Consider the following 10,861-nt stretch of genomic DNA (forward strand, 5'->3'; position numbering starts at 1 on the left):
AGAGACTTGGAGGAGAGAGACCTAATATTTAATAATCCACATTTCACTGTTTTACTATTTGGTTCAGATGTGGATACTGTATTGTTCTTTCTTTGGGATTTTTTATGTTTAAGTTGTTTATTGCTGGTTTTTAGTTTGTTTTTTGTCTGTTTGGGAGCTGACACAGTCTCAATGGAGATGGGTTTTTGGGGGGGTAGCAGGAGGAGAGAAGCTGCAGAGAGGCGTGTAAGACTGCAACTCTGCTTCCTGGTCCCAACTCTGGATAGTCATATTTTGGGGGGTTTAATAAATGTGTCCATATTTCTAGAAATGAGAGCTGCTCCATCCAAAGTGGGATGGATGCCGTCTCTCCTAACAAGACCAGGTTTCCTCCAGAAGGTTTGCCAATTATCTATGAAGCCCACATCGTTTTTTGGACACCACTCAGACAGCCAGCAATTTAAGGAGAACATGCGGCTAAACATGTCACTCCTGGTCTGATTGGGGAGGGGACCAGAGAAAACTACAGAGTCCGACATCATTTTGGCAAACACACCGATTCAATATTGATTTTAGTGACCTCCGATTGGCGTAACCGGGTGTCATTACTGCCGACGTGAATTATGATCTTACTGTATTTACGTTTACCCTTAGCCAGTAGTTTTAAATTTCCTTCAATGTCGGCTGCTCTGGCTCCTGGAAGACAATTGACTATGGTTGTTGGTGTCTCCAGCTTCACATGTCTGAGAACAGAAGCACCAATTACCAGAGTTTGACCCCCGGCGGGTGTGTCGCCGAGTGGGGAAAAACGGTTAGACACATGAACAGGTTGGTGGTGTACCTGGGGCTTCTGTTTAAGATAGAGCTGGGCGATAGAACGATAACGATATGTATTGCGAAATAACTTTTTCTCGATAGAAAAATTAAACTATTGCGATAGGCTGCATCTCTCTTGTCCTCTCTTATATAAAAAAAAAGAAGAACAGCCAATCCAAATTAAGTAGCGCAGAGCCGAACCAATCACAGCCGCAGCGTCACGTAACGTGACTTGTTACGTACAGCACAAGTTCCAAGCCGCACATGTGTATTTGTGTGGGAAGCAGCCAGCCGCAGTGCCGCCTGGGTAATGGAGGAAATGAGTGTGCCGACAAGAGAAAAATCAACCAAGAGCATGACCGAAGGTTACCGAAGAGAAAACAGATGATGGTTCCAATGCCAGAGAGATTGTGGAACGGAAGGGCCATAGAAGTTCCGTAGTGTGAAGGTATTTCGGCTATTTCAAGTCTGACAAAAAACAGAGTAGCGCGCACTGTAAATTGTGCAGGAAGCAAGTCTGGAAATACAATAAACCGGTGCACGCTCAATCTCTGACTGAAAGCGCTAATTCGTCATTCGGCTTTTGTCAGATTAAAGTAACTGTTTGAAAATTATACAAGAAGGAGAGATTGAGAATTTCCTTTTAGTTCTCAGTTTATTTGATATTGACAAAAGTTAGTCAATTTTGTCTGTTCTTCTGTAAAACAAGCTAAGATTTATTTTTAGAATTAATATTTTGTTTCTAAGTGGAATTGACAATTTAGTCTGTTTTGTTTGTTCTGTTTTGAAACTTAAACACTTTAGCGGCTGCCCTTTGTGTAGTTTGCAATATTTGCCTTTATTTATCTGAAAAAGTCTCATGTTCCTTAAGTACATCTACCCTGTTGAACTTATTATGGGAAATAAATATTTAAATCAAAACAAGCTGCTGATTATTTCACATTTTACTTGTGAGCAACGGCACATTTAAATCTTACAAATATAGTTATTTGGCTTATATCGTGATATATATCGTTATCGCCTGAAATGAAAAAAACATATCGTGATATGAAAAAATCTTATATCGCCCAGCTCTAGTTTAAGACTATGCTTCCTCCTCACCGTCACCCAGCCGCCCTCTTTCCCCAGCTGCTTGGGGTCTGCCGGGGAACAGCTAGCGGGGCCTACGCTATCTTCGGCTGCACCAGCTACAGGGGCCTGGCTAGCTACGGGTGAATGAAGGGTGCGAAGCCGAGTCTCCAATTCAGTAATCCTGGCCTCCAGAGCTGCAAATATGCTACATTTGTTACAAGTATCATTACTACTAAAGGAGGTCGAGGAGTAACTAAACATCTGACACAATGAGCAGGAAAGTGCAGGAGGGACAGGTGAAGTAGCCATGGTGCTAACGAGTCGGCTACGAGCTAAGCTAAGCTAGCGAAACAGTAAAAACACGGTGAGTGAATACTTTGGCTATAAATTAGGTCGTGAGTACACAGAAAGTGTGCTTCGGATGAAGCACGTGAAGATTATACTATGAAAAAAAAATGTGTCTAACAGTTTTTAATTAAATTGCTAAGCAGATAAGCTACTCAAAAACACCACTGTGTTTGAGCAGGAACAGGAAGTGATGCTCTACTGCAGAGAAAGCGAACAAGTGACAGCGTCCAGCGGTACAGTATAACAGTGACAGTGTCCTGTTATACTATAGATAGCAAGGAGCAAACGGCTGAGTTTATTAAACTCCACTGAGACAATCTGCAAATTTCATTAAAAGTTTAATAAACTATCATCTTGTCTTTATTTTTAGTTAGCACATACCTTAAACACTTCAAGCTGTAAAGCTAATGATAGTTATATAAGAGCAGACGCATGCTGGTGCAATAAGCTGTACGTTTTATGTCCAATGAATGCATGATCTGATTAGTCGACTAATTGCAAAAATAATCGGTGACTAGCAGACTATCAAAATGATCGTTTGTGGCAACCCTAAAGGGCACTCAAAGGACTGAAATTGGAAGCCAATGAGTCTTTGGCTGAATATCTGGAACAAGCAGCCAAACTATGGAAACATCACACAGGTGTGCGGCCTGATAGGAGTGAGGCAACCTTACTCTTGTGGAGAAATCAGTGTGAAACTGGATTGCCAAGATCTGTACAAGACTCCCTGGATGGGGTGGTCGACTTGAGTGCTATGACAGACTTGTTATAGAGAGAGTACTTGCAACATCATGTCAGGAGACACAGAGAGAAATTGGAGCAAAACATTAAACAATTAACCAAAAGGTTGCTTAAACATCAGGTGGAAGAAAAGGACTCACGAGTTTAACAAGAACAAAGCAAAAGCTAAACAAATGGTGGCTGTATCAGCTGACTTAAAAACAGAGATACAACAAGCTCTGCCCACTGCGTTGGCTACACAAGCACAGCCTTAGCGTGAACCACAGCTACAGCAACAACAGCCAGGTCCAGGCCCACGATTTGTCCCAATATGGAATACTGGCAGAGGTATCGGTTGGTGGTTTTTGGCATGAGAGATTTTAACACAAACCATGGAGTAGTGGCATTTTGAGCTCAAGTGCATTAATTTAATCACCAGCAAGGAAGACAAAGATCTCCAGCACGGTTACACAGCTGCATGTCACCTATGGCACACAATCAACATGGCTGAAGGAATGGCAACAATGGACAATACACCACATGACTGTGCAGAGAAAGCAGTTAAGGATATCAGATTTTGCCATCGTGTCCGGGTCTGCCTTGGTCTGGAATTGAGCATGCCACCCTTTTCCAGCTGAGAGTCATGGCTCTGGACTTGGAGATGCCAATTCTCATTTCCGCTGTTTCACACTCTGCACCAGGTGACTTACAGCTGCAAAATGCATCAAGACACCACCAAAAGAAACAAGTTGTCTGTTGAACACACAGTTAAGATTCTGGGACCACCAAACCTGAGACTCTCTACCACATGGCTGTACCAAGAAGTCCTGATGATATAAAAGTAGAACGTAGAGTAGAACTGGTGACAAAGGGCAGCACTGCTGGAAGCCATCATCCACCAGGAATGAGTCCAACTTATTGTTGCCAACATGGAGCAAGTTCTCAGGGCAGCTGTACAGGGACTAACTGCCCTTTGACAATGGCAAAATAGCCAATAGTTCCAAAGCACCGTTCACAGGACACCCCAAGGACTGCAGTCGAATACCTTCTCCAAGTCCACAAAGCACTGTAGACTGTTGGGCAAACTCCCACACACCCTCGAATAGCCTCAAGAGGATAAAGAGCCAGCGTTCGACAACCAGGATGAAAATTGCACTGTACATCCTGAATCTGACGTTTGACGAATGGATTAATTCTCCTCTCTAGTACTCCAGCGTACACCTTCCCAGGTAGGCTTAGCATTGTGATCCCCCATACAGCTGGAGCACACCTTCCCTTCTTAAAAGAGTACCACCAGCTAGGGCTGCCACAAACGGTTATTTATATAGTCGACTAGTCACCGATTATTTTTGCGATTAGTCGACTAATCAGATCATGCATCCATTGGATGTAAAACTTACAGCTTATTGCACCAGCAGCATCTGCTCTTATATAACTATCATTAGCTTACAGCTTGAAGTGTTTAAGGTATGTGCTAACTAAAAATAAAGACAAGATGATAGTTTATTACATTTTAATGAAATCTGCAGATTGTTTCGGTGGAGTTTAATAAATTTAGCCGTCTGCTCCTTGCTATCTAAAATATAACAGGACACCGGAGTATATTCTCAAGCATCTCACACTTCTGATAATCAGCTGTCTGCTTGACGTTTATTCAGCTGTGTAAAAACTATAACTTTAATCTCAGCCAAACCGATTTACTCAGGAACAAATAAAATAATTAAAAAAAAGCCAAACAATAACATTTTTAAGTTATCTAAGTGACTTATATATCATGTTAAACCTGCGTAGTGAAAGACGGCGGTGGGTTTGAAAATGATTTGCTCTAGTGAGCCTAGAACCCCCGGCTAGCTATCGAGCTGGTGGGTAACAGACGTCTCCGAAAACGTCGGAGCGCCTCTGAAAATATGTGGTGTCTTGATAAACTGAGCAGATATTTGAAGTTTACACAGTTACATTCCCGCCTGAAAATATGTTAAACGTTTATTTTGTGACCCAGAAAGAATAATCAGAGGAATATTAAAACTAACTAGCTGCCGCTATTGTTGGAAACTGAGCAGGGCCACGCTATGAATTCTGGGACACTGCTTCTGCTTCTTCTTCTTCGGGGTTTAACGGCAGCTGGCATCCTTGTACATGCAGTGCTGCCATCTTCTGTTTCAGTCCGTTATTACACTCTTAAATCCTACTACTTATTCCCGCGTCTGTCGGGATCTTACAAAGCTTCAAACGACGCACGACTATTAAATTAGTCGTCAACGATTTTGATAGTCGACGTAATCGTGACTAGTCGACTAATCGTGGCAGCCCTACCACCAGCCCAGTCTGATAATCCAGTGGTCCCACCCTGAGTTCTTTTCTGGATAGAAAATAGTAAAAATAAGCCCTAGATTCTCATTTTAATCAGCAAAGGAGCTGGTCAGATGAAATGAAACACATTTTATTCCAATTATAATTGGATGAAGGGTTTAAGAGTTTCATCTCCTTAACATGTGCCACCCTCTTTTTAAAGGGACCAAAAGTAATTGGACAATTGACTCAAATACCATTTCATGGGCAATTCTTTTGTTATGTCATTATCAATTAAGCAGATAAAAGGCCTGGAGTTGATCTGAGTTGTGGTGCTTGCATTTGGTTTTGCTGTGAACATACAACATGCGGTCAAAGGAGCTCTCCATGCAAGTGAAACAAGCCTGAAAGCTGGAAAACAGAAAAAACCCACCTGAGAAATTGCTATAATATTAAGAGTGGCAGAAATGGGGATCAAACCAACCTTTCAGATGGTAGGTGACCTGCTCTACAAACTGAGCTACAGACATTTGACTATAGTTTCAGTCATGTGGTCAGTTTCTCTATGGATCAATGACCTGATCCTCCCGATAGGATCCCCCCTGAGACTAACTTACCTATTCTGTAGAGCTTTATTTCAGGTTTCCAGTTGACAGCCAACTGCCTTTGTTGATTGTTGATCTCTTCTTTGTACTGGAAAAAAATTCTAATGTCTTCTGTGTCTTTTGATTTGGTATAAAAAAAGTTATCAGAGCTGAGAGATGGAAGCTGTTCACTGTCTGCTTCTGGTTCACTGTGGTCACTTTCCTCAGCAGCAGCAGTCACCATGAAGGTATCAGTCTCTTCCTTCAGTCCCAGCTGCTCTCCCTCCTGACTGCTGCACAGTTCCTCCTGTTCCTCTTTAATCTGTGGAGGTTCTGATTCCTCCTGCTCCAGACTGGAGCTCCTCTCCTGGTTCCAGAGCTGCTGCTCAGGGAGAACCTCCTCCTCCTCCTCCTCCTCCTTCTTATCCTCACAGACATGCTGCTGTGGGACGTCTGGAGGGATGAAAATAATAAAACAGATGTGATGATAAAAATAAAATGTACAAATCAGTAAATATCCTCTGCAACCATAAGCTTGTATATGAGTAAAAAAATTAAAAAGGGGAATAAAGTCAACTACATGAAGATACTGTCATGAAACACATGTGCAGCCTCACACACTATCCATCAGATTTCTCTTAGCTTGGTCTTATATATAAATCTGATTCCTTAGCTAAAAAAATCCTCAAGAGGAAAATATTCTGACTCCAAAGCTTTAAAGCACAGTGCAGTCCTGTCCTCTGTTTGCTCTTTGTTAGCTCACATCTCCAAAAAGTCCTCACAATCATAAATGTCCCGCAGAGCTGTGATCAGGATCCTCCCTCAGAGTGACACTCACCTGTCCTGTGCAGCTTGATTTGGGGTTTCCAGGTGATATCCAGCAGTCTGCGCTGACGGTCGATCTCTTCCTCGTACTGGACGATCGTTTTTTCAAACTCCAAGAATATTTGTTCAGCAGCAGCAGTTAGTCGCTCGTTGATAAACTCTCTCAGATACTGAACTGAAGGCATTGTTACTGCCACAGCTCACACACTCGGCTCACACACACTCGGCTCACACACAACAACACAACACTCTCTGCTCAGTCACACAGGAGGAAAGCTAACGGCATTAGCGCCTTTCCTTTGTTTACTTCCGCCTGGTGTCACGTGATAAAGCTCCGCCAGAGCGGGACTGTTAACGCACCTCCCTCTCTCTCTCTCTCTCTCTCTCTCTCTCTCTTATTAATGAATGTAAAGTATTACAGAGAGCTCGGGGAGTCAGTGTAAAGCCGCTAACACCACAGTGATGAGCTGACTCTTTTCGGTCCCACACTCGCGGCTCTGTTCACACACGCGCCTTTCCTTTCTTTACTTCCGCTTGGTGTCACACGGTTGTTGTTCCGGCAGAGGGCATTTACCTTTAACTGTTCCGCTGTCGAAGATTTCTCTCTGTTTCAAATCAGTTTCCAGCTGAAAACAATGTTTTTTCTACATCCATGAAAAACAAGAAAATCACAAATATCATAAATTTGAATTTGAAATTTTCTGTTTTGAAATTATCTGAATGGTTTTCTTAATTGAACTTTAACATGATTCCTATCTTGAATCCACTGCCTCCTTCAGCTGATTGACACCGCAGACTCAGATGACATTTTTAAATCTTATTTTTATAAAAGGAGTTACTGTTTGGATTTGGTGAGTTCAGAACAAACAAACTGCTCCTCGGGTGTTAGCGGCTAGTTCCCGGCAGGTGCAGTTTCTGACCTCGCTGGAAGCTCAGGTGTACCCGTCCAGCTGTTCTCCTCGTGTTCTGGAGGCTCAGGAGAACTAGCTCAGCTACCTGCTAATCCACCACTACAACAAACACATTTTTATTACATAGGAACTCACAAAGCACTTCCAGAACAAATTATTTGTTAATTATTATTACGGTTTGGCCATAAATTAATTTTTTATTATATTCAGATCTTAAATATTTGGCCTTTTGTCTAATAAATCAGAAGTTCTGGTGCTCATACTTTCATATAGATGAGATGATTTAACTTATTACTGTTAACTGTGTTCTTTTCAATTTTAGTTTTGCTTTTAATTCCCTGTTTGACTTTTGTCATGTGTATTTTTTTTCTCTAATCATAACCATGAGAGATTCTGTTTTTCCTTGCACACAATGCTCCATACTCCCTCCTCACAGTGATTCTAATGCTGCTAACAGTCGGTGAACCAGGAGGAAGAGGAAGTGAGAGAAGTGAACATCCAGCTCAAAGAGGAGGGCGACATCATCCAGTAGGCGGTGCTCTCCTTCTGCACTGTGTTCAACCATTGTGTCAATAATAAGTGCTGCTGTGAAGAGAACAATTCTCAGACTGAATGTTGAACATCAGCTAGTTTTATTGCAAATGGTAAACTATTCAAAATATGAGGACATTTGAAAGAAAACGAGGACTGACCAAATAATGTTTTGGACTTTGGTAGTTTGCAGGCTCCATGAGCTGACTTTTAGAATCATATTGGTCACTAACTCTGGGACAAGGCCAGTGATGCATTTGAAAGTCAGTTTTAAAAAAGAGAGAAATCTGTCTTGGCATCTAAAAAAAACATCTTTAGAACAACACAGAGCAAATAAACTCATTCCATTGTTAATTTAGTAACTTGGGAAAAAACAAAGGAAATATTCAGTTCAGGGACTTTAAATGTAACAAATGTTTTTAACTAACTTCCTTTTTTCTTTTCTTTTCTTTTTTTTTTTTTTTATCTTTGCTGTACATATAAAGTATCTATCTATATATCATCATTTAGTGAAAATAGATCATTTAAGATTCATGACATTCACATAAGTCATCATTTCACTAGAAACTTTGGAAGCCTTGACATGACTTAAAAGACTGAAGCAGTTAACATATGTTTTTGTCATTGGACTGATGACAAAGACAACAGAGAAGTGAAGCAGTAAAGATCAGAGACAGAGACAGAGCTGCTGTGGAAGCACACACCTATTTGATTGGCTGAGCTATTAAACTGGCCCCGCCCACTGAAGTTGAGCTCATCCAATGACATTATTTGTTGGTCATTGTGCTGCAGTGGAAGAACATTGTTCATGTGCTGTCTGTCTGGCTTTAATAACTCCAAAGACATGTTGCTGCACCTCTTTTTGCTTCTATCTCACATTATAGGTGAGTTTAAGAACAGGGATTAAAGTTTAGTTGAAGCTGCTGCATTAAGCAGATATACAGACTGCATTTCACTACTTTTCTTCTTTCTTTTTCCAGGACTCACAGCTGGAGACTCAATCACTCCTGAACGAGCTGAAGTCACTGAAACAGAAGGAAAATATGTCAAACTCACATGTAGCTTTGCAAGTTGCAAGTTATCCTTGGCTTTATTGGTACAGACATCATTCTGACCTTCAGGCTCCTCAGTTTATACTCTACAAAGGAGCAAAAGACAGCACAAGTGAATATATTCCTGATAATCGATATGACTCAGAAACATCTTCTACATCAACTAAACTGACCATAACAGCCCTAACCCTGGCAGACACAGCTCTCTACTACTGTGCTCTACAAACACAGTGATACAAAGTGTAGAAGAGGCTGTACAAAAACCTGAACACAGATATCTGACTACTCTTCAAAGAGGAGGGAAGTGGTATTCAAAGCACAGCTTCATATCAGATGGATTCTGCTAATTCCTGTTTTATCAGAGTCACTGTGGTTACAGCTGCTAATGAAACACTGTGGGAGGATTCACATGAGCAGCAAATCCACATCAACCACAAACCAACTGTAGGAACGTTCAGACACAATCAAAACTGTCAAACATCCAAAGCTGCTCATTTACACTATTTTATATTTAGTGGATGAGGACATGCAAAAATGCAGCAGAAGCAAAATAAACAGAGTAACAGAGGTTTATCTCTTTAAGTTAAAATCTCTCACATGAAGCTAAAAGTTTTCAGGTTAGTTGTTTTTCATATTTTTGATTCCTTTACATAATTTCTCTTTTATAAAATAAAAGATTAAGAACTCTTTCTTCTCATATTTAAATAAAATTCCCATTTTCAAGCTAATAGCTGAGAATCACCTCATTGATTTCATTATGTCAAAATATTATCTTTTGCATTTTTCATAGATTCAACCAACAAAATGTGAATATTTGCCTGTTTTGTGACAGAATCGAGTACATAAGAGTCTAAATATAAGTTTTAATACAACAAAATCGTAATAAAAGGAGATTTATTTGGTACCATGGCAAACCAGGACAGAGCTTTCACTCTAAAGTGGTGTGACTAACTTACCTGACAAAACAGAGTTAGTCTCTAAAAACGGCTGAATTGAAGATCCATCCAGCTGCTGTCTTCTTCCCAAATTCTCTCCTGCTGCCTTTTCTTGAGCACCCCTGCAGGGCAGCCCCCCAAAATGATGATGATCATACTTTATTCATCCCGAGGGAAATTGGGTTAAGGCTGCCAGCCGTGCCAGCGCTGTCTTACCCTTCCAACCATACATACATTACACAAACATCACATGGGGAAGACAGGTCAGAGGGGTATAACATGGAAAAGCACCACATGAGGAAAGATAAGGAGAAAAAATAACTCCCCCCAGACTGAGCTCCAACAGGGAGATCAGTTTGAGAACAGAAAAAAACACCTCTGCACATAGCACATGAAAAAACTCTTAATACACCAAAGAAACACATGACAAGCAACAGGGGTGGGTAAAGGGTGAGAGACAGCCGATGTAGACAGTACATCCGGGCCTGCAGCCTATGTGCTGGTCTCCCTGATCCACCGTCAGCATCGGAGGGGAATAAGCGTCGAAGGCGTTTGGAGGGGGGAAGGGGGAGGGGCGATGAGTGTATGTCTGCATGTGTATATATGTCTGTGTGCGTGTGTGTGTCCAGAGTTCAGCTGAGACAGTGTCCTTCGCCCTGCCAGGCTAAGTAAACAGTCTTCCAGCCAACCCAGGTGGCCTTGCATAGAATGGGAAGAACAGTCTCAACACAGTCGTTATCAGGTGTTGTTGTTCAGCTCCAGCCTTGAGACCGCAGCTGGCACCGAAGGGGTCTCCGCAT

General features: G+C 41.6%; 2 protein-coding genes across 5 annotated transcripts in view; both read right to left on the minus strand.

Moving 5' to 3' along the window:
• Positions 1 to 7,175, minus strand: part of LOC102079576 (zinc finger protein with KRAB and SCAN domains 8) — a 43,016-nt gene extending 35,841 nt beyond the window's left edge. Inside the window, exon 1 of the mRNA XM_025900218.1 lies at positions 6,865 to 7,175. The gene's annotated coding sequence lies outside the window, so the exon portion shown is untranslated. The remainder of the gene's footprint in view (positions 1 to 6,864) is intronic.
• The window catches only part of LOC106097251 (zinc finger protein OZF), a 126,940-nt gene that overhangs the window by 11,643 nt on the left and 104,436 nt on the right, over positions 1 to 10,861 (minus strand). For 2 of the 4 annotated variants that reach the window (XM_025900181.1, XM_025900184.1), the window contains exons 1-2: positions 6,646 to 6,876; positions 5,841 to 6,260 (exon numbers count right to left, since the gene is read on the minus strand). In XM_025900181.1, coding sequence (XP_025755966.1) covers positions 5,841 to 6,260; positions 6,646 to 6,817 — 592 coding nt within the window. In that variant the 5' untranslated portion in view covers positions 6,818 to 6,876. Of the gene's footprint in view, positions 1 to 5,840; positions 6,261 to 6,645 lie in introns of those variants that run through there. The other 2 variants (XM_025900183.1, XM_025900182.1) reach the window with 2 other exon arrangements.

Source organism: Oreochromis niloticus, linkage group LG18 (assembly GCF_001858045.2).
Source record: "Oreochromis niloticus isolate F11D_XX linkage group LG18, O_niloticus_UMD_NMBU, whole genome shotgun sequence".
NCBI classification, from domain to species: domain Eukaryota; kingdom Metazoa; phylum Chordata; class Actinopteri; order Cichliformes; family Cichlidae; genus Oreochromis; species Oreochromis niloticus.